General features: G+C 34.2%; 2 protein-coding genes across 2 annotated transcripts; both read right to left on the bottom strand.

Moving 5' to 3' along the window:
* Positions 1 to 33: 33 nt before the first annotated feature.
* On the bottom strand, positions 34 to 1,824 carry LOC108216455 (heat shock cognate 70 kDa protein). Its single transcript, XM_017389224.2, is given in 1 exon segment — positions 34 to 1,824. A coding segment is annotated over 1 exon segment (1,791 nt).
* A 1,249-nt stretch (positions 1,825 to 3,073) lies between these two features.
* LOC108196569 (heat shock cognate 70 kDa protein) lies at positions 3,074 to 6,138 on the bottom strand. Its single transcript, XM_017363909.2, has 3 exons — positions 5,990 to 6,138; positions 4,962 to 5,178; positions 3,074 to 4,851 (listed from the first exon to the last, which is right to left on the bottom strand). Exons 2-3 carry the CDS (start codon positions 5,170 to 5,172, stop codon positions 3,191 to 3,193), a joined length of 1,872 nt encoding a protein of 623 aa, XP_017219398.1. The 5' UTR covers positions 5,173 to 5,178; positions 5,990 to 6,138; the 3' UTR covers positions 3,074 to 3,190.
* Between the last annotated feature and the right edge of the window lie 6,712 nt (positions 6,139 to 12,850).

The following is a 12,850-nucleotide window of genomic DNA, read 5'->3' as shown; positions in this document are numbered from 1 at the left end:
GAACAATTAGAGTCTTGTATAACAGGAAGCTTATTAAACTGAACTACCAGAAACTTTGAATCGATTGCAGACTGCTTTAAACTGCTGCTTCTGGTACTCGTACTCGTCAACTTCAGCATTCTTGTTAGCGTCTAGCCATTTAACAGCCTCCTTGAAATAACGACTTATCATCGTCTTAACATAAGCATCAAGTTTGTGATTTCTTTCAGCCAGGTCCCTCGTTTTATATAAATACTCCTTGAGTTCTTGCATTTTGTCAACCTTTCTCCTCAACTCCTCATCTTGAACCTTGTACCGGTCAGCATCCTTTACCATTCTTTCAATCTCCTCCTTCGTAAGTGTTCCTCTTTTGTCGATTGTAATGCTATTCATCAGTCCAGTAGCCTTATTCTCAGCAGATACATGTAACACTCCATTAGCATCAATTGTAAAGGTAACCCAAATTTTAACCTCGCCCCTTGGTGCACGAGGCAGGTCAGACAATACAAACCCTCCAAGGAAATTGTTGTCTCCCGCTTTTGTTCTCTCACCTTCATATACGTTGATTAAAATGCACGTCGTATCATCAGTCGGTGTAGAAAATTGTTTTTTCTTTGAGATGGGTATAGTTGTTTTCTTTGGGATAATTACTGACATCAGGCCTCTCGAGTCTCCAATCCCAAGAGACAGAGGAGTAACATCAAGCAGCACCAAATTCTTGATCTTGCAACTACCCTCTCCACTTAGTATGGCGGCTTGAACAGCAGCACCATAGGCAACAGCCTCATCAGGATTTATGTTCTTGCTTAGTTTCTTCCCGTTAAAAAACTGTTCCAATAGCTCCTGCACTTTCGGAATTCTAGTTGATCCACCTACAAGTACAACATCATGAACACTGCAGATGTCCATCTTCGCATCCTCTAGACACTTTTTCACTATATCCATACAACTTTGAAACAGAAACATGTTTAATTCTTCAAACCTGGCACGCATAATTTTTGAAGAGTAATCAATTCCCTCGTACAAAGAATCCACATCAATAGTTGTCACAGTATTATGTGAGAGAACTCTCTTTGCCTTTTCACAAGCATTTTTCAATCTTCTTAAAGATTTAGCACTTCTACGGATGTCCTTTTTGTGCTTTCTTTCAAATTCCTCAACGAAATGGTTGAGCAAACGATTGTCAAAGTCCTCACCTCCAAGATGAGAATTGCCTGCAGTAGCCTTAACTTCAAAACTGTCCTTTCTCATTTTAAGAACAGAAACATCAAAAGTACCACCACCAAGATCAAAGACAAGCACAGTTTTCTCCCCGACTGAACTAGTAAGATTTTTGTCAAGGCCATAAGCGACAGCAGCAGCAGTTGGCTCAACAAGTACCTGCAACACATTGAGGCCAGCTATAGTTGCTGCATCTTTTGTAGCCTGCTGCTGTGAGTCATTGAAGTGTGCAGGGACGGTGACAACAGCATTGTTGACATTCCTTCCCAGGTAAACTTCTGCAATTTCCTTCATCTTAATAAGAACCATTGCAGACAGCTCCTCAGGTGAAAATTGTTTCTCCACTTCTTTGTAAGTCACAACTATCTTGGGTTTGTTATCAGCATCACTAATTACCTCGAATGGCCAGAGCTTCATGTCACTTTGCACAGTTGAATCCATGAATCCCCTTCCAATCAACCTTTTAGCATCTGTGTACAGAAAGACAATGAAATAAGAAGGCATTTAAATGACTAAGCACTAAAACTTTGAACAGAGAGCTCAATGGAATTGCCTAGTGCTACAAGCTAGGAAGTATGTGGTACCCAGATCGATTCCAACAGCTATTTGATCAACTCTAGCCATTTTGACAAGATGCAAGATATATGAGATTCAAGTTGAAAAACAAAAGGCGTATATGCATGCTATTATAGGGCGTGCTTTGTATAACTAGTCCACATTATAGAGAAGTGCAAAGGTTCGATACTGATTACAGTGCACGTTTACTCTAAACAACTCTGTGCATTTTACTCGAAATCTTAGCCATCTGGTCAGTACTTTTTCTTCCGATATGTGATAATGGATTAAATGTAGCCCATTAGCTTGAAATACAAATCTAAATATTTGAAAATGGAGGGGGTATTTTCAAAGTGGAATCTCCTCATGATTTTATAACTATTCTTTAAATTTGTTTTTCCTGAATTAAAATTAATATTAAATTTTCTTCTAAAAAAAGATTAATTTAAAGCCAAGGTAGCAATTTTTTTTTTTTCAGAATCAATCAAGCTCCCTCGTAAACAGGGCGTATGTGTAATGTGGTGGGAGGCACGTGGACACGTGTCCATCCTACAAAAATTAATATTTTTTCTTTATTATAAATTTTTACAAAATTATAGAAGTGTTTGTGAAAATTTGAAAAATACTGAGTTTTTTTAAAAATTTGCTTGGTATTTCTCGAGAAAATTCCGCCTAGATCCGCCCCTGATTGTAAACATAAAATAATTACACATTAAGGGGTGTATTCACTGAAATTTTAATGGATTGTTTTTAATATTTGATTTTTTATGGATTGTATTTAATTTTGATTTTGTGTAGATCTTAATAAAAAATCACAAATTTGACATAGATTATTTAGGATTTAAGCACAATACTTCAAAATCTTATAGATTTTGACGGGATTTCAAGAACTTAAAATAACCTGACCAATCCCACAAAATCCATTATTTGATGAAATTCAAAAAAAATTCATCAGCATTTAACTATTATTGGATTCTAATGGATATTAAACAATCTCAACTGAATACCATCTGATTTTTAAACATAATTTAAAATCCTAATTAAATGCCACCTGATTTCGTAGCATAACTAAAAATCCAAACTAAATATCCCAAAATTTTAAGGAATTTTAAACAATCCAAGCGAATATTCTCGGATTTAATAAATAAAAAAAATCTTTTAAAATCTCAATCGCATACACCCGAATTTAATGTTACTAAGATGATAAATATATAAACAAAGAGAAGAATACGATCTTGAATCTTGATAATACTCTACTTTAAAAGCTAAATGAATTTTCAAATTACTTAACAATGTACAGAACATATACTGACGCTTGCAATGCAGATATTTAGTATGATAGGTTGAAAACTTCTACTTTTGTTTGAATGTGACAACAATCACACCAACCTGCAGAATACTAGACTTGAAAATCCAGACACGATGAACATGAAGATTATTCGATTTTCTCAATCTTAATGCCTGAACTGCCAGAAATATTGAATCGCTCGCACAATGCTTTAAAGTGCTGCTTCTTGTACTCATACTCGTGAATTTCGGCATTCTTGTTTGCATCTAGCCATTCAATAGCTTCCTTACAGTAGAAACTTATCATCGTCTTATCAGAAGCGTCAAGATTGTAATTTCTTTCAGCAAAGTCCCTCGTTTTATACACATAATCCTTGAGTTCTTGCATTTTGTCAAACTTTCTCCTAAAGTCCTCATCTTCAGCCTTAAACTGTTCAGCATCCTTTACCATTCTTTCAATCTCCTCCTTCGTAAGTGTTCCTCTTTTGTCGATTGTAATGCTATTCACCAGTCCAGTAGCCGTATTCTCAGCAGAAACATGTAACACTCCATTAGCATCAACAGTAAAGGTAACCCAAATTGCTATCGTGCCCTCTGGGGCAGGAGGCAGGTCAGACAATGCAAACGTTCCAAGTAAATTGTTGTGTTCCGCTCTTGTTCTCTCACCTTCATATACGTTGATTGCAACGTCCGTCCCATAACCATCTGGATTAGAAAATCCTCTCTGCAATACTGAGATGGGTATAGTGGTGTTCCTTGGAATAATTACAGACATGATGCCGCCCTTGATTTCAATGCCAAGAGACAGAGGAGTAACGTCAAGCAGCACTAAGTTCTTGATATTGTTGCCACCCTCTCCACTTAATATAGCAGCTTGAACGGCAGCACCATAGGCAACAGCCTCATCAGGATTTATGTTCTTGCATAGTTCCTTCCCTTTGAAAAATTTTTGCAATAGCTCTTGCACTTTGGGAATTCTAGTAGATCCACCTACAAGTACGACATCATGAACACTGCAGATGTCCATCTCCGCATCCTCTAGACACTTTTTCACTGTATCCATACAACTTTCAAACAGATCCATGTTTAATTCTTCAAACCTGGCACGCGTAATTTTTGAACAGTAATCAATTCCCTCGTACAAAGAATCTACATCAATGGTTGTCACAGTATTATGTGAGAGAACTCTCTTTGCCTTTTCACAAGCATTTTTCAATCTTCTTAAAGATTTAGCACTTTTACGGATGTCCTTTTTGTGCTTTCTTTCAAATTCCTCGATGAAATAGTTGAGCAAACGATTGTCAAAGTCCTCACCTCCAAGGTGAGTATTGCCTGCAGTAGCCTTAACTTCAAAACTATCCTTTTTGATTTTAAGAAGGGAAACATCAAAAGTACCACCACCAAGATCAAAGACAAGCACAGTTTTCTCCCCGACTGAACTAGTAAGATTTTTGTCAAGGCCATAAGCGACAGCAGCAGCAGTTGGCTCAACAAGTACCTGCAACACATTGAGGCCAGCTATAGTTGCTGCATCTTTTGTAGCCTGCCGCTGTGAGTCATTGAAGTGTGCAGGGACGGTGACAACAGCATTGTTGACATTCCTTCCCAGGTAAACTTCTGCAATTTCCTTCATCTTAATTAGAACCATTGCAGACAGCTCCTCAGGTGAAAATTGTTTCTCCACTTCTTTGTAAGTCACAACTATCTTGGGTTTGTTATCACCATCATTAATTACCTCGAATGGCCAGAGCTTCATGTCACTTTGCACAGTTGAATCCAAGAATCCCCTTCCAATCAACCTTTTAGCATCTGTGAACACGAGATGACGGAATCATTAAAGCATATAACTGTAGGTATACAATAGATGAACAGAAACTTCCAAACATATATTCAGAATTGCAAAAAGATTAAACGACTACCAAATATAGTGTTGACAGGATTGAGAGCAGCCTGATTTTTAGCAGCTTGGCCAATGAAACGCTCAGTGTCAGTGAAAGCGACATACGATGGTGTAGTTCTGTTACCATGATCATTTGCAATAATTTCTACTCGATCATGTTGCCAAACTCCAACACAGGAGTATGTTGTCCCTAAGTCGATCCCAACAGCTACTTCATCAACTTCGGCCATCCTTATCTGCACAAATGTCAAACTTAATTTCCACAAAAAACAGAGATATTTGCATTCATGCTATTTCAGTAGTAAGCATAGTGTGGTCCTGACCTAAAATCAAACCAAAATCAATAATGTGCGGTTCTAAAATCTATAATGTGCAGTTTATAATAATACGGCTTGGTTTTATACCGTGGAGTTTCTGTTTCGAAACCAATAATTGCCGAAGAGCCGAAGCAATTGCATCATAGTTTCATACAACGTGAAACTTCCACAACTCGGTTTACTATTTTTCCTCATGTTTGGGAACATCATCTTTTGCTATGTAATTTTGAACGTGTTGAGTACACAACAACAAAAGCAAAATCCAACGCGAATAAACAAGAACAAGAAAATAAATAACAATCACACAACAGCTCGGAAATTCCTACCACAAGCCGCACGGATTTTATTGATCTCTCACGATTAATGTTGTGTTGTGTTGGGTTATACAATTACATTAGAGTAAGAAACAGGGCCTAGGTAAACAAATCAGAGTCTAATTACATAATTCTAATTAGAGTCTAAATTTGAAATATCAACTCAAGTTAGAATCCAATTTTGACTTGCTCTTTTAGTAATTATTACTCTATGTAGTTTCAGAGCTATATACACGAGTTTAAGTATCAATTTAAATGCCTTCACTAGTTTTAACAGTATTGAATTCAACGACACTAAGAATATATAATAACATCTGGTTACACCGTACTAAAATTAAAAAAATAAAATATCGAGGATTAATTATAAGAGCTGGCTTAGAGACAACTTAGTGATACTTGTTGTAAGAAAAGCAAACCTGGGAGAAGACTATTGCAAGATTAATTTGACGAGAATGAAGAAACAAATGATCTTAAGCCTCAATGGATTTTTAATGTCGCTTCTACATATCAAGTTCCCGCATATCACGTTCAGGACCTGGATGATAGGGGCCAATTACTAATTTGGGTAAATATACAAATACTAGTGTTTAGTGTTTGGTGAGAATTAGAACTAGAATCCTTGTTACAAGCCATACATGAGTTTTTTCTTTCCTGAAAATAAAGTAATCGATGAGGAGTTAAAATTTAAAATAATATAATAATATTTTTTTATATATGTAAATTATAATTTGTTAAATAATAGAAGTTATCCAAGTAATATCTCATATCATCTCATTATTTTTGAGAGAAATCGGTGGTTTTTGGCTTAACTTAAAATAAGCATTTTCGGGTTTATTTTAGCACTTCAAGTTGTTTCTACTTTTTACGTAATGTTTGGTAAAAGAAGTAGAATTCCATATTTCGGGTTTTTAAGTCAGAAATGCTAAATTTTTGGGGTTTTTTAGTGATTCGCATTTTATTATGAAGTTTTTTAAATTTTAATATGTAATAAGCTTTAATATTTAATAAAGCTTCTTTTATTATAATAATTTGAATTTTTTTAATTTATAAGTTAAAATTACCACACACTCAATTGACTTATAAGTAAATGTTATCCAGAATTTAATAACTTATAAGTCAAGTCCACTTGCCACTTATAATCCATTTTTTTACTTTTAGTAACTTATAAGTGAAAGTTCAATTATCACTTATGACTACTCATTTTTGGTTTTTGACAAAAGTAATTTTTAAAAATGAGATGTCTGATAACGTAGAGGGGACCATGATACTTAACTAATTTATAATAATATATAAAATTTAAATTTAATTGTAAAACTAGAAAAAATAATTAATTAATATAAATAGGAAAAATTAAAAATATTAAATAATATGAGTATGCAGCTTGAATGAACATGGATCACATTTTTTTCAAGATGATTATAATAAATATGTATTTCATGCGATAGAAATGTTAATAAGTTGGTAAGAAGCTGTTATAATTTTAATAAATAAATATTTTCATATATTATTTATACGTCTAATTATTCACTATGTCGGGGGATAGAGTAAAAAAACCGTTTAATCAAGTTCTATATGATTTTTGTGCGAGAATTGTGATTAACGAAAAGCCACCAATTTTCCCAAAAATAAAATTTAACACCGGTTCCAACTCATCTAATTACCCACTAAACCCGATGATGGAGTAAAAAAATACGGTTTAGTTAAGTTTTTTGCTATTTTTATGTATTTTGTGTGCAAAAATGTGATTAAAAAGAAAATTTTCCAAAAACAAAATATAACACAAAAAAACGGATTAAACGTCTAGTTACCCATCAAACTTAATGATAAAGTAAAATTGTGAGGTGTACTCAAATTTTGTGCGATTTTTGTGCAAGAATTGTGATTAAAGAGAAATCAATATTACGATTTTTATGAATTTAGTCAATCAATTTTGATCAGATTATTGATATATAGATGTGTACGTGATATATTTTATTATTTTTAATCAATTTTATTGCTTGTATTTGGAATTGTAGGTTGTAAAATAGTGACATTTTGTAAAATTTTGAAAACTGCAGTCGCCACTTTGTCGTTTACTCTTATAACTATATTGAACTTATTTATAAACAATTTAAGTTCAACCTAATTTGAGTTTTTTAAATGTTTTGTGCAAAATTAAATCTAACTTATAAATTATAATTCAATTAAATCTCATTCCTAATTATACAAGAGATATACGACTAACACGCGAATAACATGTATTTCTTTAGCTATTAACCAAGTAAACTACACTAATTGAGTCATCTCCATTAAACTACACGAATTGAGTCATCTCCATTACAGTTAGTGTAAGTCTGTAAACTACCACACCATCTCTCTCATTCGATCTCTCTTCGGATAACATCTTGAGTAAGTCTGTAATCTTCGGATAACATCTTGGGTAAGTCTGTAAGTCTTCATCCACTCAACCTCCTCCCTCCCTTCCCGTCTCTCTCCCGCTCCCTCCCTGCACCCCGTCACTATCAATCATCTTTCTCTTCCTTCTCGCTCTCTCTCTCTCTAGCGCTGTCTCTCTCCCGCCCTCTCGCTCTATCTCTCTCCCCCGGCTCTAGCTCTCTCTCTCTCTCTCTCCCTCTTGCTTTAGCGCGTTCTCTCTCTTCCCCCGCTCTTTCGCTCTGTCTCTCTCTGATCTTAAGGTAAATCACTCTCCCTCACTTTCTTTTGTTGGTCTCAAATCTGTTCACACACCCTGATTTTTCCAAAATCTACTGAACTTAAGCGACTAGCATAGCTTTTGTATCTAATTATTTAATTGAAATAAATATGCGCATAGGCTTGGAAAATAAAATTTTATTGTTGTCTTAACTAATTAATTATTATATTTTTTTCACAGATGGTGACTTTCAAGATTTCGTGAGGATGATCGTTGTCACCCTCTTGCGGTAAAAATAATAATATTATATATCAAAGCTATATTATACCTAACTCTATCATTTAAGTCCATGATTGGTACACTTTTTTGTGGTATTTAGGAGGATGACAATAAGTTCTTACATATCCATATATACTAGTGTAGTGGGTTTAGCTGGAGTTTTAATATGGGATTACAGGTTTTCGCATCATGAAAGTATTGGTCGATTTGAATTATGATAAGCCAAAATAACGAAGTGTCATAATTCATTAGTATAATGATATATTTAAGACCCTATTTATATTAATAAAATATTTGATTTATGGAGGGACCAAAATGATAATTAAATCAGAACAAATGAATGGCTGAAGTTATTATCTGAAATCTAGTTTAGAAGAAGCTTGTTCCATACTTTAGAAGTCATGGGTCAAAGTGTTAGCTTTAGGGTAAAATCTTGGGAGTTAATATTCTTTTTATTAGTATGATTTCATAAAATATTCTAAAATTCTTTTTTCTAAATAAAAATTTAAATTTAAATTACATTTAGAAACAAAAAAAGTTTATATAAAATTATATATAAGTATCTACGTGTCACGCAATACAAAAAAACTGTAAGAAATAACTGGAAGATAACTGGGAGAGTACATTTAAAGAAGAACAAATATCATAATTTGATTATTCTCTGACTAAGGCAAGTAGCCAAGTAGGTGATACATGAAGCAGTTAACATATGTGATCATTAATCGATCGATTCTAATTAAAACAATCTCCCTTTCTTTAAATTCCAATACTTACATTTACACACAAGCCTATCTACCAAAAGTTGAGAGTTGATACATCCACTAAATTAACTTTAGTTACATGCTCACCTCCAACCCATTTTTAAATATATACTCAAAATGTGGAAATTTTGAGGCTTAGCGGTACCTGTTTGATGAAATGCCAGAAGAAATAAAGCTTCTTCATGAGAGTGGGTTGCAAGCCCAGTTTAGATGACTAGGCCTTGTGAAAATATAAACTTTAGTGGCTAAACCGATTACAATAAAAGTTGGATGGCAGTTGATTACATTTAGCAAACTTTGATGATATAATTGTCAATAGGCCTATTATCATATTAATATCAGTAATTTGTCATGGCAGTTGAGTACCTAGTACTGCTTTTTGATTCTTTTCTAACATATTTATTTGTCATGGCAGCTTCGTCCTGCGGGGAGCTCCTCCACAGGAGGCTCCTCCTATTGATGAGGCTCCTCCTATTAACCCTCCGATCAATGAGATCAAAGAGCTTCCAGTGGATGACCTTCCGGCTCCTCGAGCAGAGCAACAGATCACTGAAATAGAGCTTGTCGATGACACTGCTGTCCAGGGAGTAGAGCACGTAGCAGACCATAGTGGGAATGACCGTCTTAATAAGTACACATTATTTCGTTTTCTCACTTATTATATTTTTCTACCTATTTTCATGATATTTGCTGCATTAGAAGGTCCGTTTTTCTACATAGTCAATCAACGCAAAGCATTATTAATAATTTTTATTGCGTTGATTGTTCTAGTACCTAGTATTACTATCTATTTTACTATTTTTCGACACCATCCTCGCTCTAGTCCGATACAAACCCAAGTGTCAAATGCTAATATATATCAATTTGACATTCGGGAGGATTATCTTTCTTACAATATTACTTTTTTTTTTAGATATATTAAACTCCTATAAAACTGCACGATTAAAAATGAAATCAAATGTTACTCTTTTGAGCTATAAAAGAGTAATAGGATTTCAAGATCTCCCCCCCCCCCCTGTGTTTTTAAATACTTCGTCTCATCAAAACATATCGTTCAGTTTTTATAGGAGTAAAATGTATTTTAGTCCAAAAAGCTATGTTTCCAATACTAATTTAAATTTATATTTACTTATTAAATATGATATCACGAGTCATTCCACTCTAATTACCCATCAAACTTAATGATAAAGTAAGATTGTGAGGTGTACTCAAAATTTGTGCGATTTTTGTACAATTTGTGTGCAAGAATTGTGATTAAAGAGAAACCAATATTACAATTTTTATGAATTTAGTCAATCAATTTTGATCAGGTTATTGATATATAGATGTGTATGTGATATATTTTATTATTTTTAATCAATTTTATTGCTTGTAATTGGAATTGTAGGTTGTAAAATAGTGACATTTTGTAAAATTTTGAAAACCCGCAGTTATCACTTTGTTGTTTACCCTTATGAATATATTGAACTTATTTATAAACAATTTAAGTTCAACCTAATTTGAGTTTTTTAAATGTTTTTTTGCAAAATTAAATCTAACTTATAAATTATAGTTCAATTAAATTTTATTCTTGATTATACAAGAGATATACGACTAACACGCGCGAATAACTTGTATTTCTTTTTTGAGTTATATTCAAGGGCGAAGACAATATAAATGTTGGTCCAATTGAAGGATTCAGATCAACAAAATTTGATCATTGACTAAAATTATTATGAGCAATTTGTAGATGGCACCTGATGCAAGCCCCTGTCATTTTCTTTAGCTAAGAATAAGAATGCTATTAACCAAGTAAACTACACTAATTAATTAAGTCATCTCCATTCTCCATTACATCCCGTAAACTATCACACCATCACATCCACTCAACCTCGATCCGGCGTCCCTTCCCGTCTCTCTCCCTCCACCCAATCACCATCAACCATTTTTCTCTCCCTTCTCGCTCGCTCTCGCTCTACCGCTGTCTTGCTCTCTCTCTCCCTCGGCTCTAGATCTCTCGCTCTAGCCTCACTCTCTCCCACGCTCTCTCTCTCTCTCTAACTCTCTCTCTCCCCGGCTCTCTCTCTCCCCCGCCTCTCTCTCTAGCTCTCTCTCTTCCAGGTAAATTACTGTCCCTCTCATTTTTTTGTTGGTCTCAAATCAGGGTAAAATAGTGAAATTTTGCAAAATATTGAAACAGCTATAATATTAGTAATAGTAACAAGTCTAATAACAATAATCATCGAAAGGTAAATAAATTTCAGGAAAATAAATACATACAAATGTGTGTATAAAAAGGCAAACATATAATTGATATAAAAAATTTTAGCCGAATTGAGAGTACATGAAATTTTAATAAATGGAAATTGACATCTAAATATGTTATAATTATAAATATAGTAAACCACACAAAGTGGTGGTGCAGATTGGTGACGTTTTGTGGTGACGTTTTGTAAAATTTTGAAAACTGCAATCACCATTTTGTCGTTTACTCTTATAAATATATTGAACTTATTGATAAACAATTTAAGTTCAACCTAATTTGAGTTTTTTAAATGTTTTGTGCAAAATTAAATTTAACTTTTAATTATAGTTCAATTAAATCGCATTCCTGATTATACAAGAAAAATACGACTAACACGCGAATAACATGTATTTCTTTTTTCAGTTATGTTCAACCCCGAAGACGATATAAATGTTGGTCGAATTAGAAGGATTCAAATCAACAAAATTTGATCATTGATTAAAATTTTAATGAGCAGCTTGTAAATCGGAATTATTTATATATAAATCATCGGCAATAATTAAATATACATGTTAAACAAAATTTGACTGTTATATAATATTAAATTTTACTATTTATCTCTCTTTATATAAATTAATTATAAAAAAAGAAGTTGTATCACTCGGAATTAAGCAGGACCGAAACTAGTGTTTAAACTTTGTTTAAATTTTTCATAATTTGAACGGCCCCGGCCACTAGCAATTTACCATATATTTTTATTAAACCCATTTATTATGTTAATAAAGTAAAATAATGTATCTATATTTGAGCAACTAGCATATAATTGATTTCTGAAAGTGTATATATGCGAGTGGTGCATGGATGTTTATAGTAGTGCATGCATATTTAGGGTAGCAAAAGATGGCACCTGATGCAAGCCCCTGTCATTTTCATTAGCTAAGAATATCAAGAATGCTATTAACCAAGTAAACTACACTAATTAAGTCATCTCCATTACTTGCTGTGAACTACCGCACCATCATCTCTCTCAGTCGATCTCTTTGTTTCGGATAACATCTCGATTCATCCACTCACCCTCCTCCTCTCTCGCTCTAGCGCTGTCCCCGCTCTCTCTATCTCTATCTCTCTCCCCCCCTCTCTTGCTCTCGATCTCTCTCTCTAGCTCTAGCTCTCTCCCTCGGCTCCCTCTCTTCCATGTAAATCACTCTCCCTCTCTCTTTTTTTGTTGGTCACAAATCTCTAGCGCTCTCTCTCTCTCTAGCGCTGTCTCTCTCCCGCCCTCTCGCTCTATCTCTCCCCAGCTCTAGCTCTCTCTCTCTCCCTCTCCCTCTTGCTCTAGCGCGCTCTCTCTCTCTTCCCCGGCTCTTTCGCTCTAGCTCTC

Source organism: Daucus carota, chromosome 1 (assembly GCF_001625215.2).
Source record: "Daucus carota subsp. sativus chromosome 1, DH1 v3.0, whole genome shotgun sequence".
NCBI classification, from domain to species: Eukaryota; Viridiplantae; Streptophyta; class Magnoliopsida; order Apiales; family Apiaceae; genus Daucus; species Daucus carota.
The sequence above is the reverse complement of the archived record's forward strand: the minus strand, read 5'-3'. Positions and strand labels throughout refer to the sequence as shown.

Bases quoted from the DNA above. Each gene is read 5' to 3' on its own strand.
- LOC108196569 (XM_017363909.2), bottom strand. From the start codon at position 5,172: ATGGCCGAAGTTGATGAAGTAGCTGTTGGGATCGACTTAGGGACAACA. The intron at 4,852-4,961 runs GTAGTCGTTTAA...TCGTGTTCACAG, and splicing joins TCCTGTCAACACTATATTTG to ATGCTAAAAGGTTGATTGGA.